At 35.3% G+C, this 17,354-nt stretch overlaps 1 protein-coding gene across 1 annotated transcript in view; it reads left to right on the plus strand.

Moving 5' to 3' along the window:
- Positions 1–3,934: 3,934 nt before the first annotated feature.
- The window catches only part of LOC108360047 (protein unc-13 homolog A-like), a 106,687-nt gene continuing 93,267 nt past the window's right edge, over positions 3,935–17,354 (plus strand). The window contains exons 1-8 of the mRNA XM_017612185.1: positions 3,935–4,534; positions 8,170–8,442; positions 8,537–8,695; positions 8,761–8,886; positions 8,949–9,116; positions 9,429–9,710; positions 9,774–9,995; positions 10,075–10,241. Coding sequence (XP_017467674.1) covers positions 4,115–4,534; positions 8,170–8,442; positions 8,537–8,695; positions 8,761–8,886; positions 8,949–9,116; positions 9,429–9,710; positions 9,774–9,995; positions 10,075–10,241 — 1,817 coding nt within the window. The 5' untranslated portion in view covers positions 3,935–4,114. The remainder of the gene's footprint in view (positions 4,535–8,169; positions 8,443–8,536; positions 8,696–8,760; positions 8,887–8,948; positions 9,117–9,428; positions 9,711–9,773; positions 9,996–10,074; positions 10,242–17,354) is intronic.

Below are 17,354 nucleotides of genomic sequence, written 5' to 3' on the forward strand. Positions count from 1 at the left end.
TTTTGAGTTACAGTTTTTTCCTTAATATTACGAAAAATTTACTCAATTTGAGAAGTTTTTCCTTAACCCTTAATTAGGCGCATGGGGTCAAGGCCATTTCAAGTTGAAAAAAAAAAATTGGAGCGTGCTCGCGCTCTTTCTAGCTTCCTAACTCCCCGCGGGGTACGTAAATAAGTCACTTCCAGAACATCGGCGTGTACACATGTGTCGCTACTCTTTTATGTCCTGGAGGTAAGTATCTACGTTTGAAGTCAAAGTTATGTTTTTCTTTCTTAAAGTTAACTATAATAAAGAGCTTTAATATTTATGACCAGGGAACGGATTTTTAGGACCTAAAAACCTATAAAAAAGGCAAAATAAAACAACGAAATAGGCTGGAAAAGGCAAAATAAAATAGCGAAAAAGGCAGGAAAGGCTCTAGGTATTGCAAAAAAGGCAAAAAAGTCAAAACAAAATAGCGAAAAAGGCACCAGGTATTGCAAAAAAAGCAAAATAAGGCACTAAAAAAAGACAGAAAATACGAAGAACAATCAAAAAATACATTTATTTTAGAAATGTGTGTATAACAAGTAAAAAAGAGAAAAACTATGAACTAGTTTTATTATATGAAAAATTTGTACTTTGAATCTTTGACTATTTTATCCTTTCGAGTTTCTAACTCATAAAACTTTAATCTGTATAGTTGTAGTAACATTGAACCACAAGATGCATTTTGAAGTTTTCTGGCAGCATTTTCATTCGATTTTCGCGAAGAAAAGCTTTGAATGTACTAAATGTGCGCTCGACGCAAGTTGATACAAGTGGAGCACAATTTAAATATGGAACGTTTGAAACGCTCATATTATCAGGAATAAGGGCGTTTTCCTCGCCCTTTGCAATTTTATCCACACCCCTTGTCTCCAAGCCTACGTTAGCTGAGAAAACGGCTTTGAATTTTTCCAACACCAATTTGGCAAGAGGTCTCTGCGCTTCTATAAGCCGCATGGGCATGTGTATATTTTGTATTCTTTAAAAAAAAATGTGAATGCTATAATCGCTTTTTTAAAGGTAGAAAAGGCAAATATCTTAAAAAAGGCAAATATATTAAAAAAGGCAACATCAAATGTGTATATATGGAATCAGGGAAAGCTAAATCGTGGACATTCTTAATCGAATATACTCTATCTCTTTAGCAGAAAAAAGGCAATTTCCATAAAATCCGTTCCCTGTTTATGACAATGCACATTTCGTTTTATTTATTTAGTCACGGCTAGAACATCATCGCTACTCGTTTGAGTGCTGAACCCACGCGACCACTAACGTAACAAGTTTGAAGTCGAAAATATGTTTTTAATAATAATAATAATAGATAAGGTAACCAGAATTTTTTAACATTCCACGAGGAAAAATTCTCCACATTGAAAACACAAAACATTTTTTATATTTATTTTAACACATAAATTAATAATTCAAAGTTCCTCTAAGCATAAGTCAAACAAGTTAATAGTACATTGCGTTGCATGTTGCGTGTCTCACATGTGGTCCCATACTAATTTGGTTTAGATCTGATCATTGGATCATGAAAAAATTAACGGTAGTCCTAAATTTTTATATAAGAATTGAAGTCGATTGTGTTTTTTGCTTAAAAATTACTTTTTAAATTATTTAATAGTAATTGTATACATAAAGAAAAGAAATTGCTTTCGTTCTTCGTCTTTCGCCAAAGTTTGATTATAATTTTGTATCAACGCTATACCTCGTTCAGCAACATATTTAATACTTTTAATCGTCTCTAAGACAGCCAAGTTCAGGGTAATTTTTTAGAGAATTTAATACTCTACAAGAATATGCCTAGAAACACCTTTATCCCTTTTTTATAACTTTTCTTAACGGTTCAAAAGTTATAACATTTTTAATGAAAACAAGTTTTTACATAGAAAATTTCAAATGCCGACCGACAACTTTTAAAATTGAAATAAAAATGTTTTCAAATGGGAGAATTTCCTTCTTAGTAAATAGGTAATTTTAAGGCTATAAATTTGTCAGCTTAGTTATTTTGGATCACCCTAATATATATATAATATATATATACAAGCATTACTCGTTTACAGTAATAAGAATAAGTGGCAAATTTCCCGGATTTCGCATGGTAATTGGACTTGAATTACCCACAAATGAGGTAATTCGCTCTCTAAATTTAGTGTGGCGAATTACGTAATTCCAAGGGTAATAGGAGTGCGGATTACGAATGAGAGAACAAACTACGTAATTGGCGTGCATTGGGAAAGCCGTATTAAATATTATTGATTAAGGCTAAAATGCGTTTGCACTGTTCAACTTTCACAGGCGGTTAGTTGAATCAAAAGTTTACATCATTTAACTGAATTTTGAACAATGTAATCTCCTTTTGAATACAATGATTATGTTCGATTATGAAATAATAATATTCTGAACGAAATTTTTGGAAAAGTTTATCACTGCTATAAAACTTGAAAAGGAGGACAAGGAGGGCATTTTTGGTCAAAAGGAGGACAGAGAAGGACAATATTTTTGAGGAGGACAATCCTCCTCAAAGGAGGACGGTTGGTCAGCTTATACTTTAATATTTTTGATAATACACTCTTCGTTTTTTTATTTCGAAAACTCTTTTTTCAACACTTTTATTGGGGTCACTGGGGACCCCATGCGCCTAATTGTGTGATTTTCTTTATGCGCCTAATTAAGGGTTAAGTCAGGTTCATGCTAAAAATAGTGCATCAATAATTTGAGGAAGTAAATTTACTCAATATAAGTAATAATTTTGTCAGTGCTGTTAAGTCGAAGTTAATTTCTTTCCTGGCAAATGTCGGTTGTGGCGTCGCGTGAAGACTACTGTTTCTGGTTCTGAGATCGAAGGTTCAAGTCCGGTTGGAGGCGGTTGGATTAAGGTAAGTCATTATTTCAATTTCAATTAAATATAAATTACAAATTGCAAAAATAATTTCACATATGGAAAAACCTAAATACTCAAATACCATAATAAATAAATGAGAAAAATAACAAATGCAATTTAAAAAAATAAATGACATATTTAAAAACAAATTCCTGCTCTGGGACTCGAACCTTGCATCTCTCGACTAGCTCTACAGAGCTTTGCTCCGTCGGCCATTGCGACAGTTTGAGCGCCACGAGCAAAATGGCATATTTATTCCTTTCACGGCAAGTTAATTTTTCCTAAGAAGAAAGTACTGAAAACCAAGGAATTGTTTTTCCTTAAACTAAGTCAAACCGTTTACTCATATTAAGGCAGCCATGTCTTTGGAGCCATTTCAAGGTAATATTGCCTTAGAATAATATACCTTTTCCTAGCATCAAAGAATGTTTTTTCTGAGTGTACATATTTCGCGACATACAATGTGATTTCAGTGGCAGCGAGTATCTGCCATGGTCAAAATCTTTATAAAGTTTGGAAGAGCTATATTTATTATTATTTCTATTTTTATAATTTACTCAAAAAAAAAAAAATTAGCTCTCACATTTTCGTTAAATTCATGGCTGAGGTTTTTGCTCTTTGTGTTGTGCGTCTTGATGTTGGGACCTACAGTTGTAAGCCGACTCCGAACGGCAAATGACTTCCATGAGAATTTTTTTTGAGGAAGTTTGCCATTGTCTGCCAAGCGGCGGCCACTATTATAAACAAAAACTTGTTTTCAATGTTGCTCGAACCAGAAATCGAAACAAAGCCCTCCGGGTGAAAGTACGCATGGCTATGGCGGCCGCCAAAGCAAACAAAGTTCAATAAATTATAATATACTACTTAAATCATTTAACTTCACCTTAAATCGTAACGATTTCCGCTTGTTTGGAAAAGTCGCCGCCTACGTCACTTTGTTGTTGTTATATATGATACAGAAAGTTTGTGTATGTATATTTTCTGCAGAAAATTTTGTGTTTAAAGCTTCAATATTTTACTAAATATATAAATATAATTAAATTTAATTATACATATGTATGTTTGTGTGTGTATATCCACGTCTATTTAAATAAGATCAAATATTGAAACCAATTTGAACGCCTTCTACATGCATTCATTTCAATGCTTCGTTAAATCTCTAACACACACACTTTCACCAAACTATATCCATTGCGCCACTGAATGCATTGTCGGCAACGCCAAACTCATCTTAACTTTAAACGAACAAATACCATCCCAACAAACCCATTCCGAAACAAACGATCAACAACTTTTAGCGAATGTCACAATTCTTCGGACCGGATAAAGGTTCGCGTTTGGGATGAAGACAACGACTTGAAATCGAAATTGCGTCAGAAGCTAACTCGCGAATCGGACGACTTTTTGGGTCAAACCATAATTGAAGTACGCACACTGTCGGGCGAAATGGACGTTTGGTACAATTTGGAGAAGCGTACGGACAAATCAGCGGTATCTGGAGCTATACGCCTGCATATCTCGGTCGAAATAAAGGGCGAGGAGAAAGTCGCACCCTACCATGTACAGTACACATGCCTGCATGAAAATCTTTTTCACTATTTATGCGAAGAAAATGGAGGAATGGTGAGTATCCAAAAACTCTTTAACTACTGTTATCGAATAATACAGCAACTTCGCTTCTTTTGGAATCTTGAGTTGGCGAGTACGCACTTCATTTTTGTTCATAGCAGATCGATGTACTTTTTTACGAAAACCGAATAGTCTATTGTAAACCAATTGGGTCCGGCTCTTAAAAAATTTCATCTCTCAATAAGAGAGTAAAGTCAAGGCAGTTGACGAAAGCGAAAAATCACAATTAGATCCGAGAACGAGAAATCAGGTGATTCTCTTGCTTTATGCTACAGTTGTCCCATAAAGAGAGGAATTTCTATGTATTTCATGGAAGCAAAACGTATTTAACAAAGTGTGAATGAATTTGATATTGGTCTCACAAAAAATGTGATACATATACTGTTAATTTCAAAAAAAACGTTCGTTTGTTTATATTTTTTTAAATAATATTCTTTTAAAGAGAGCTGCACTGAGTTGTTCACCATATATTTTTTAATACACCTTGATGGAAGCCAACTATCTTATTTGCTTTCGAGATCTAGAACTAGCAATGTTCTCTAACTTTCAGTTGTTGTTAGAGGGAAAATTGCTTGTTCAATTCACAGCTTTTCTTCGTTTTACAAATTCGACTTTAAAACACTACCCGTCAATCACTATTCGACGAAAATGTTAAACATGGATAAAAGTTGATTTTCAGTTTGACACTTTGTCTATTTCTGTTCACACACTTATGTACAAACAAAATTTGCCGCTTCCATTTGCCTTTCATGTTTGGCCAAACTTTATTCTCCAATTTGTGGTTGTGCGTCTTGATGTTGCAACCAAAATGAAGCGGCATACATACATATGTACATACAATTTTACGCCACCTCCGAACGTCAGATGGTTTTCCATGAGAAGCTTTTTCTTGGCAGAAGTAAATACATTGGATTTTGGCTATTTCCTGCTGAGGAGCGACCGCTATTAGAAAAAACTGTTTCTATAATTTATGGTCGTTTCCCGAGTCAGTGATTTAAATAGGGCCCTATCAAGTGGAAGTATGCACTTCGAAAAACTCGGCTACTAAACAAGCTCAAAAACGGCGGCCGGACTAGGGATGGGGAAATTCGATATTCGAAGCTTCGATATTCGAATTTTAATCGAATTTTGGGGCTAAAATTCAGATAACATCGAATTTTTCTAGAAAAAAAATCGAGTTTCGTCTTTGCACCTTTTTTAAAAAGCACCTCTGCAACTTTCTTTTTACTGATTAAATTTGGCATCACTATGTGTGGCACCACATTTTCCTTAGGAATAATATGTAATATTGGCGCTTCCACATATGGGCATATCCCAAAAAACTTCAATTTTTATCGCGTCAAAACCTTTTTTATTTGCTTGTATCCTTGCACTTAGCTGTTTATACTTCCAAAAATTTTTGTTGTATATAGCACCTTCCCAGTGCCTTGTAACATTTGTGATATACATACGATCTTTCAGTTTCCTTCCTATTTTAAGCTTAGTTACGCGTGCGAATGTCGCGTCCGTAACCCAGGAAATGCCCATATGTATGTTAGTCTTTGGTCGAGCTTCTCCTCAACAAGTAGATTCTCTATGTGCATTACACAATGAAAAACGAGTATTTTACTTGCCTTCCGTTTTATATATATATATATATATATATTTTTTTTTTAAATTTAAATGGAAAATGATTTTTTTCTTTCAATTTCCATATAAAATTCAAAAAATTAAAATCATTTTTCACTTAAATTGCTTTCGTGAAATTGGCTGTAAAAGCTCGTTATAAAATGATACCCAAAACATATTTTTTTAAACAATTCTTGAAATTTTTATTTCTGAAGTAAAAAAACACTTTTTTTTCAAAGAATATAGTAGCTTCAATTTGAAAGAAAACGTCCCAATCACAGTTGACGTAAATGGGAGTAATGAAAAATAAGAAGTGGAACTACCTTTAAATATTTGTATCATGATTCTTACCAACAAACTTTTAAATTTTCAGTAAAAAATGTTGAAAATTCGAAAAGATCCGAATTCAATCGAATTTGCACCACCAAATTTCGAATCGAATAATCTAATGGTTGGGCAATGTTCAATATTCGGAAAAATCGAACTTCAACCCTCAAATACCCGTCCCTAGGCCGGGCACTTCAATGATCACTGAACCGAAGAAGTCGCTACAGATGGAACTTTTTTTTTAATTATGAATACATTTAAGCGGCTGTGGTTCATGAAACATTTACAAGCAGAAACTATGGATGGATGGCATGGGTTGCCCACGTTGCCTAGAGTGCGCGAAGGAGGACGCAAGAGTCGGGATTAAGTATAACCGTGCAACTGTAACTGCATACCCAGCACAACGACTATACCCCATTGCACTCCACATATACATAAATATCGTTCGCTTAATTCACAAAGGCCATTACCAAAACTTTTTTCGAAACTGTGTTTTTCACAGATTTTGGAAGGATGTATTAAAATACATCCAAGAACAATACATACACGAACAACGGAACTACATGCCATTTTTTAAAAAGCCCTACCTTTTTATGCTCTTTTTATAATGTTTTTTGCTTCTTCTGTAAAATAAAAAAATTGTTGGTTTTGGCCTTTGTGAATTAAGGCAACTACTATATTATATCGTCATATTAGGCTCTAAATTTACTATGACCTTCAAGATCTCTTTCAGGGAATAAAAGTTAAACAATTCCGAACACAATTTGTTTGCATTCCTATCAGTGTGCAAACCCCTTTTTATTTTAGTGTGGTAGAATCAGCAAAAAAATGTGGTAGATTTGAGCAAGATGCGGTAGATTTTCTAATTTATATTTTTAATGGGTGTATAATAGGGTGGTCCAAAAACAGTAAAGTCGGAATTGTAATGCTCTCACCCCCTAGGATTGTTCTATATCGAAAAAAAAGTATACTCCTATTTTTTATTTTGAAATCAATAAATATTTAGAGGTCGCTCACAGCGCTCAAAGTTTGCCATGTATTTTTATATGGGAAAAATTACTTTTTTCCTAGAAATGGTATAGAATTGTTGGAAGTCAAAATTTTTCGATCGAATTCCGACTTTACTTTTTCACATGCATTTTGGACCACCCTAGTGTATACACAAAGTTTGTAATTAAGAATTAAGTATTTGGGCGTGTTTAGCCCGACTTAAAATGTCTACAGCTCCTACTAGCAACTAATTTTATTAAGTTGACAAAATGTACGATCCTTTAATAAACTTTTATTTTTGCGTGTGTATAATTAAACTATAAAGCGGAACAAATACATACATAACTCTTTTCCATTGCATAATACTTTAGCAAATAGAATTAAGCGGATTTTTGGAATCTTAAAGAGTTTAAGCACAGATATATTTAAAGCCAAATTCATGATACATATACATTTTCAAAAAGGTATTGATTAATTTTTATATTTTTTAATTATAATTGAATTGCAAGTTAAGAGTTATGTGAAAATTTTACACAAATTTTCTAACCAAATATGTGGTAGATCTACCACATATGTGGTAGAGGTTTGCACACTGATTCCTATACTTTTGTGTCTCTCTCACCGGCCTGTGGGAACAATTCATAATTTATTTTAATGAAAAAATTATGACCTACGAGCTCACTACACCTTTTGCTGTGCTCTAGGTTAAACTGCCTCAACAAAAAGGTGACGATGCTTGGAAACTATATTTTGATGAAATTCCGGAGGAGATCGCTGACGAATTCGCGATGCGCTATGGAATTGAAAACATCTACCAGGCCATGACCCACTTCCACTGTCTATCCACTAAGTATTTATGCCCTGGAGTTCCTGCCGTGATGAGCACATTACTAGCAAATATTAATGCCTACTACGCGCACACGACAGCGTCATCGGCCGTATCCGCGAGTGATCGTTTTGCTGCAAGTAATTTTGGAGTAAGTTTGGATATCTCCAGGCGAAACCTATAGATAGTAGATACACCCATTAGTTTATGACTGTAGTAAACTAATTTCTTTACTCTTTTCATAGAAAGAGAAATTTGTGAAATTATTGGACCAATTACACAATTCGCTTCGCATCGACCTCTCCATGTATCGTAATAATTTCCCGGCGTCTAGTCAGGAGAAACTAATGGATCTTAAGTCAACGGTGGATTTACTGACCAGTATCACATTTTTTCGCATGAAGGTAACCGCATATTTTTGGGCGGTCCATTAACATACAAAAAATACCTTCTACATTCTGTGCTGCAGGTCCAAGAACTATCTAGTCCGCCACGAGCGAGTACAGTGGTCAAAGATTGCGTAAAAGCTTGCCTTAGATCCACCTATCAATTCCTCTTCGAGAATTGTTATGAACTGTATAATAGGGAATTTCAGGTAATGTTGTTTTCGATCGCAAGCTATTGTGTTAAATTGCCAAAATTCTGTGTCGCATAAAGGTGGATCCAAACGAAGCAAAACGTGACTCTGACGACCACGGTCCAAAATTGGATAATGTTGATTTTTGGCATAAGTTGATCGCGTTGATCGTGTCTGTCATCGACGAGGATAAAAATAGCTATGGCACTGTTTTGAATCAATTCCCACAGGAATTGAATATCGGGCAGGTACGCAAATTATAGTAAAATAAATCTAGTTATAAAACTAAATATAAAATGTATTAAAGCTTAAGTTCTGAGATCCGATGTTAAGTAAATTATACTCCCAAAAGCATTATATGTCTTTCCGAAGAATCGAGCCTCTGGCCCAAACACACAATATTTCCTGTGCAATCAATTTATTACATTCTTTTTCAACGATTAGGCGTAGATGTAGTAAAATTTATGTATGAGTTAACTTTAAGGTCGGGCTTGTTAACAATTACACTTGAAATGATTGCTCTACCAGACTATTAAACGTACTAATCGTTTGCTCATTAGCTGTCAGCTGCGACGATGTGGAGTCTATTCGCGGTCGATATGAAGTACGCGTTAGAAGAGCATGAGCAGCATCGTCTTTGCAAATCTTCGGCTTATATGAATCTGCATTTTCGCGTGAAATGGCTTTACAGTAATTATGTAAAGGAGGTGCCTCCGTATAAGGGAGCTGTTCCCGAATATCCCGCCTGGTTTGAGCCATTCGTCATGCAATGGTTAAACGAGAATGACGATGTATCTTTAGAATATCTACATGGCGCATTCAACCGTGATAAGAAGGATGGGGTTAGTATAAGCAAGATCTTAGCATGTATGCCTTTATATCGACGCATAACATTTTATCCACAGTTCCAAAAGAGCAGTGAACATGCCTTATTTTCAAACTCCGTTGTTGATGTATTTACGCAATTGACGCAGTGTTTCGATGTTGTTAGCAAACTCGAGTGTCCGGATCCAGAAATCTGGAAGCGTTACATGAGACGTTTTGCCAAAACAATCGTAAAAGTTCTGATCGCATACGCGGATATCGTCAAGAGGGAATTTCCGGAGCACATGAAAGATGAGAGAATTGTATGTAGTATACTGGCAGCTTGCATCGAGTGTAATGTTTAGATAAATTTCACCATATTCCTTTCACTAATCTCAATAGGCGTGCATACTTATGAACAATATACAACAACTGAGAGTGCAATTGGAGAAAATGTTTGAATCAATGGGAGGTGATAAATTAGAGGAAGACGCCGCGAATATTCTGAAGGAATTGCAGCAGAATCTGAACTCGGCGTTGGACGATTTGGCATCTCAATTTGCTATTAGGTAAGAAGTTAATATTCAATCAAGAACTTCAAAAATACGTAAATTAGGGCGGGTACATTTTTTTTCGACATCGTTCCTAGCAGATTCGGATTCTACACAGAATTCTAAGAAAAAAAGTCCTTTATACCATAGCTCTAAAATCAATTTCGAGCCTGCGCAATTTTAAAAGAAAATATCTTTAATTAATACTAAGTCAATAATCAGATTAATATCTACTAAAGTGTTACGATTTTTTTTTTAATAAAAACTTGTGCTCCAGAGTAATGTGATATGAAAAATTCATTGATATCTACTTTTTATTTAAAAAAAAACCGCAAGATGGCGCTTCAAAGCAAATTCTCTACTATATTTATGTATATAAATGAGTTTGTAGAAGGGGGCGTGGCACATCTCATAGTTGTGGAATCTTTTATCAGCTATAACAGCAGGCAGTATTAGTGATCTCATTGAATTGCATTTTGAAGATTTGTTATAATTGATCAAAGTGAAATTCAAATAAATTGCAGATGATATGAAATTCGCCGGGTCATCTTCTAGTCTTTAATAAATAATAAGTTAATATCTTCTTCTTCTTCTTTATTGGCGCTGTAACCGCCTAAGCGATTTTGGCCGGGTCCAAAACAGCGCGCCAGTCATTTCTCTTCTGTGCTAACTGACGCCAATTGGAAATGCCAAGTGAAGCCAAGTCCTTCTCCACCTGGTCTTTCCAACGCAAAGGAGGCTTTCCTCTTCCTCTGTTACCAGCATCGCGGCCCGCGTTGAATATTTTCAGAGCAGGGGCGTTTCTGTCCATTCGAACGACATGGCCAAGGCAGCGGAGCCGCTGGATTTTAATTCGCTGCACTATGTCTATATCGTTAAATCGTATGCGATATTCGCCATCACCAACGCGTAAAGGCCCGAAAATTTTTCGCAGAATCTTTCTCTCGAAAACTCCAAGAGCCGCCTCATCAGATGCTTTCATTGTCCATGCCTCCGCGCCATACACCAGCACAGGCATGATGAGTGACTTATAGAGTGTGATCTTTGTACGACGAGAGAGGACTTTACTTCTCAATTGCCTACTCTGCCCAAAGTAGCACTTATTGGCAAGAGTTATTCTCCGTTGTATTTCAAGGCTGACATTGTTATTGGTGTTAATGCTGGTTCCTAAATAAACGAAGTCGTCTACTTTTTCAAACTTGTAACTGTCAACAGTGACGTGGGTGCCAAGACGCGTATGCTCTGACTGTTTGTGTGCTGACAGGAGATACTTCGTTTTGTCCTCGTTCACCACCAGACCCATTCGCTTTGCTTCTCTATCCAATCCCGAGAAGGCAGAACAGACGTAGCCCTTGTTTTTACCGATAATATCGATGTCGTCGGCATACGCCAGCAATTGTACGCTCTTATAAAGTATTGTGCCTGAGCGGTTCAGTTCTGCGGCTCTTATTATCTTCTCCAACATAAGATAAAAGAAATCAAACGAAAGGGAGTCCCCTTGTTTGAAACCTCGTTTGGTATCAAACGGCTCGGAGAGGTCCTTCCCTATTCTGACGGAGCTGGTGGTATTGCTCAACGTCATTTTACACAGCCGTATTAGTTTCGCGGGGATACCAAATTCAGACATCGCGGCATAAAGGCAACTTCTCTTCGTGCTGTCGAAAGCGGCTTTGAAATCGACAAATAGATGGTGTGTGTCGATCCTATTCTCGCGGGTCTTTTCCAAGATTTGGCGTATTGTGAATACCTGATCTATGGTGGATTTTCCAGGCCTAAAGCCACNAGGCTACCAACGTACCAAATACATTTTTTTAACGTAGCTCGACCCCTCCGCCACCTATCGGAAAAATTTAAACTCTTAACACCTTTCCAAAAAAGCAGCACCCATTCGAATTGGTTATGAAACATAGGAGAAAATTGTTCCCAATTGATTCATGCTCCCAATGAATTTCACAATTATCTGAAATTTTCCACGCTTTCGTCGAAAAATATTAAAATTTTTCGCCTTCTTCCGGATTTTTCCGAGCTTTCCACTTGGAATTTTCTATTTTTCCATTCGAATGTCATCACGAAAGAATTCCACACAAAATTCCATACAAAAAAACCAATTTTCGATTTTTTCAATTTTCCGACTTTCCCGGAGAGTTTTCCCAAAATTTTCTTTAGTAAAAACCTTCTCCTGGCAATTACGAACAACTAAAAAAAATTTTGTTAGCCAAATCGGCCCAACCGTTCTCAATTGATGAATTACTATACATCTTTCACACCATTTTTATATATATAGATATACGTATTTAATACAAACATTCTTGCCACTGCTAATCACATTCATAAAAATCCTAAAAACGAAAATGTGACTGCAATATTTCTTGTTTAAAATGCTTTAGATCCATCGCACACCACGGATTTTATCGGACGCCGATTTAGTTGGGCTTGCTAGTCTTTCTATTGCACCACAACTAATTGGTCGGAGCGATTAAGTTGGTGTAGTGTGCGCACCTCCATAAATCTTCATGTACATATTTCAAGCTACTATTTAAATAGTAAAATATTAGACAAATTCTCTACTTAAATGTTTGGCTTTCCTTTGTGTTATTTTTCCAACGTCAAAAGCTGGACTTTTTTTTGAAAAAGTTGGTACAACAAAAAATACGAAACACGTTTTCTGTCAAATAGCTAACATGGCGGATAAGAAGAAGCAGTGAAACTACCCTGAAAAAAAGAATCTTATATGCTAATCTAGGCAAAAGGCTAAGTACGTACCAAATTTTAAGTAAATCGGACTATAACTACGATTTTTTCGAATAGATCGGTCCCTGGTCCACTTCCGGGAAAAAATATCCTATATGCTAACCCGGCAAAAACCTACCTACGCGCCAAATTTTAAGCAAATCGGATGGTCCACTTCCCGGAAAAAAAGCATCCTATGTGCTAATCTAGGCAAAAAGCTACCTAGGTACCAAATTTTAAGCAAATCGGACCATAAATACGATTCTTTCGAATAGATCACTCCCTGGTCCACTTCCCGGAAAAAAGGATCCTATATGCTAACATAGGCAAAAACCTACCTATGTACCAAATTTTAAGCAAATAAGACCATAAATACGATTTTTTCGAATAGATCGGTCCCTGGTCCACCGGAGGATTTTCCCAAAATTTTCTTTCGCAAAAACCTTCTCCTGGTAATTACGAAGAACTGAAAAAAAATTAGCCAAATCGGCCCAACCGTTCTCAATTGATGAATTACTATACATTTTTCACACCATTTTTATATATACAGATTATCGGAAATAAATTAAAAGCTTTGCATATATGTAATGCGAAAATTCACTATGCCTAAACTTTTGTTCGACACTGTATATATAAAAAAATACATACAGTAACTTCTCCTGTTACAATAGTAAAAAATATGTAATCTATCTAATTTGCTTTGTAGTGCAATCTTGTGGTTCTTTAAATAAAAAATAGATATCAGAAATTAATTTTTCGTATCAATAAACTCCCAAGCACAGGTTTGTATTAAAAAAAAAAAACATCCGTAACACTTTATTAAATATTAATCTGCATATTTTATCAATTCGTCGGAATATTTTTTTATGTATGTTACCGCATAACTTTGNTAACTATACTTTAAAGGAGTCACACACAATGGCTAGAGTCGTCGCATGTATGTATTCTTTCATATACATATATATGAGCCGTTCTTACTGTTATATATTTTTCATTCACTCGCNTCTGCTACTAATTGAGTGAGATCCGATAATAGGGCCATGAAGAAAATAACGGTACTCTTAAATTTGTATATGAGAATTGAAGTCGGTTTTGTTTTTTGTTTAAAATTTACTACAGTGTCCACAGCTTCTATAAAAGAGCCGTAGGCCATTTTTTTTTTGTTAGTTCAATTGTAGAACATTTGTATAAACAGCTTCGGCTAATACTTCGGCTTTGGTTCTCTTTTTATCTCGAGGTTAACAGGCCTATTCTGCTTGTTACCGAACATATTGACACCGGAAAATTGTGTTACCAAAATATAACACCACTTCTTGTAACCGCAATTCTAAGTACCTTGGTAACAACTTAATCTATTTAGCAATTCAGCTATGAAGTTTTGTATAAATTCTGGTGTTGCATACTTCACGGGGTAATATTTTGTTACTTGCTTACCAGTGGGCAGAATGAGAATAGGATTTAAAAATTACCAGAAACTTTATTTATCGAGTTACCATCGCAGAATAGGCCTGTAAGTGCATTGTTCGATGGGGTGATATCATTGCCAAACATGATAGTACTTTGTTTGCCATCAATAAACACTAACTTGACGGAGTTAGAGTATTCCACATTGATGCGAGCCTCAAAAGCTTTGAATAATATTTATTTGCGAGTATGGCTTTTAGTTTATACCGCTCAGGTAGGTGGCAGGCCTATAGAAAATGTTTCTTAATCAATAATGTTTCAAATACTTTTCGTTTGACACCTATATTATAATACATACTTTTTCTTATTAACTTAATCGAATTATATTTTCGAAATTGGTGGCAATCCGACTCAAAAATATTTTCAGTAGTAAGCCTTCTTAAACCTTTTTAATTTGATACTCATATTGCAAAATTTAATTTATCTTACCAATTTAATTTAATTAAATTTTGAAACAGGTGGCAACTCCCCTCAAAAATATTTTCGCCTGTAAGTCTTCATAACCTTTTTCTTTTGACACCCATATTGTGATATCTAATTTATGTCATTAATTTACTTATACTGAAATTTTTTAACAGGTGGCAACTCTCTATTTTTTTCTGGTTTTAACCACCCGGATATTATAAAAAAAAAAAAAAAAAAAAAAAAAANTTCGAGTCTTAGCGAGACTAACGGACAGCAATTCATTTTTATATATAAGAAGATATCTTCTTTTAAAAATGGGCAGGCTCGAAATTGACTTTAGAGCTATGGTCTGGAGCAATTTTTTTCTTAGAATTTTATGATGAATCCGGATATGCTAGGAACGATGTCGAAAAAAATCGATCCATAGAAATTGACCCGCCCTAACGTAAATACATACATAGTGAGTAGCTTTAGTATTCGGTTTTCTATTATCCCCTTTTGTACTAAATCTCTGCAAGAAAAATTGCACTTCTTTCACATTATAGTTTATGTCGTACGGTAATTTCCTGCTAAAATTATATGATTAAAGGTCGAAATGAAACAAAAACCGCCAAACAGTCAGGATTTCACACAACATAAATATTCGGGTTTCTTAATAATTTAGCCAAAAAGTTACAAATTAATGCATAAATCTTAATATTTAATACCAACACCCCGGGGCTTAAATAACATCAACTAGACGTTTTGGTATAGCCTTGCCAGATTTCTGGCCATTCTTCCTGCAACCTTTCGTTTAGCTCCCTTCGAGAAGTTTTGGCTTCTTTAGAACACTGCGTTCCATCTCGTTCCATAAATTATCACCAAGAGATTGCGGAGAAGTATAAATCAGTTTTGGCCAATTATGGAGCAGCCATTCGCGCACAATGTGAGCTATTCGCTTAGTATAATTGACTTGGCACAGTTTAAAACTTCCCAGAATTGTAATTTCCTCATCTCATTGCTTCGAGTTTTGGCTCTCCATAACTCTAAAACCCGCTGCTGAAATTTTATCGTAATAACCTATAATATGGTAATAACGTATACCCCCTAACCAGGGGCGAACGCAGGTAGAGGTTTTGGGGGTTCCAAGCACATCCCCCAAATGCCTGCGGAAAATTTAAAGAAAATTTTCTTTTCATTTGGCTAGTTGCGTTAACCAAGGCACTACTGATTAAAGTGTGTCTAAATTTTCAAATATTTGCAAAAATCTGCATATAGAGAACAAAACAAAGTGAATGAATACAAGGCTGCCCTGCAAAAATCGTTGGACCATGTAGTCTATTTGTGGTAAATTGGAGTACTTACAAAAGTGTTCCTCTGTCATGCTGTAGCGGACCAACTCGTGTCTCTGCGCCAGCTTATTGTTTGTTATCCGATCACTGCTCGTGTTTTAACGAAACGTGATTGAAGTTGAGCATTTGAAAGCACATTTGCATGTCTGGCTGTAGCTGAACGTGTAGAGATGCTCGCTGTTAGTTCTTAGCTCCCAGCATGTTCGGGTTCGAATACCGTCAGAGGCAACATGTAATTTTTAATTTTTGTCTTGGTTTTTATTAATTTCGAAAAAGCATTTGAGAAGTGAAGAACAAAAGCGTGTACAAACGAAAAAATATAACAACAATGCCATTGTTAATATGTTGGAGTAGTTTTGTGCTACTCTGATGTAATGCAGGGATGGAGTATATGGTCCTGCCCTAGGACATCGCAATGTTAATTGGACCATATTTTTTATATGAATTGTGGTTAATTTTGGAGTACTCTTTGGTCCTTAGGGAGTACTCTTTACACGCATGCATGGAGTAGTCGCGATTTTTGCAGGGTGTGTCCAACAAACACATCATTTTAACATTCAGAACATCGCTGCGAAAATCTCAGGCGTTCTCGTAACATAATCCCTGAAAGTACTACATATATATTACGGTGACCAGATTTCTATGGTCAAAAATTGGGACATTTGAAAAGTATCGAACCCGAACATACGATTTTGTTTTTAGAATAAAAAAATATAACATCTTTCAATACAATTTTATTTAAAACAAAACAAAGAGAAAACAACTTCAAAAAATTATCGCAAAAATATATAGGTACAAACAAAATATATGGTGGCAAGAATGCAAATAGGGAAAAGACATTTTAGTAAGTTTTGGCAACTTTTCTTTGTTTAAAAAAATTTTAATTTTTTTATGAAAATATATATTACTAAACATGCAATCAACACTTTGTAGAACATTTACAAAAATTCGTCTAATTTAAACAAATGATGATCAAAATTTTAAACTTTTTAATCAGATTTTTTAGATTTTTTTTTGATGTTGCAGTTTTGTAATACATTAAGTTTTAGTATAATAAAGTGCAAGTTCGAAGTAGCATGGACTTACCGTTGATTTTTGGCAATTTTTTGTTCGCGCATTTTCTTACACACAAAGTGCGTTCGCCAATTTTTATGCACAGAGAAAATGAGCAATGTCTTCCCCAAAAAAATTTACCAAAAAT

The sequence above is a fragment of the Rhagoletis zephyria genome, unplaced genomic scaffold (assembly GCF_001687245.7).
Source record: "Rhagoletis zephyria isolate East Lansing unplaced genomic scaffold, Rhagoletis_zephyria_1.1 Rzeph_scaffold_00509, whole genome shotgun sequence".
Classification (NCBI taxonomy): domain Eukaryota; kingdom Metazoa; phylum Arthropoda; class Insecta; order Diptera; family Tephritidae; genus Rhagoletis; species Rhagoletis zephyria.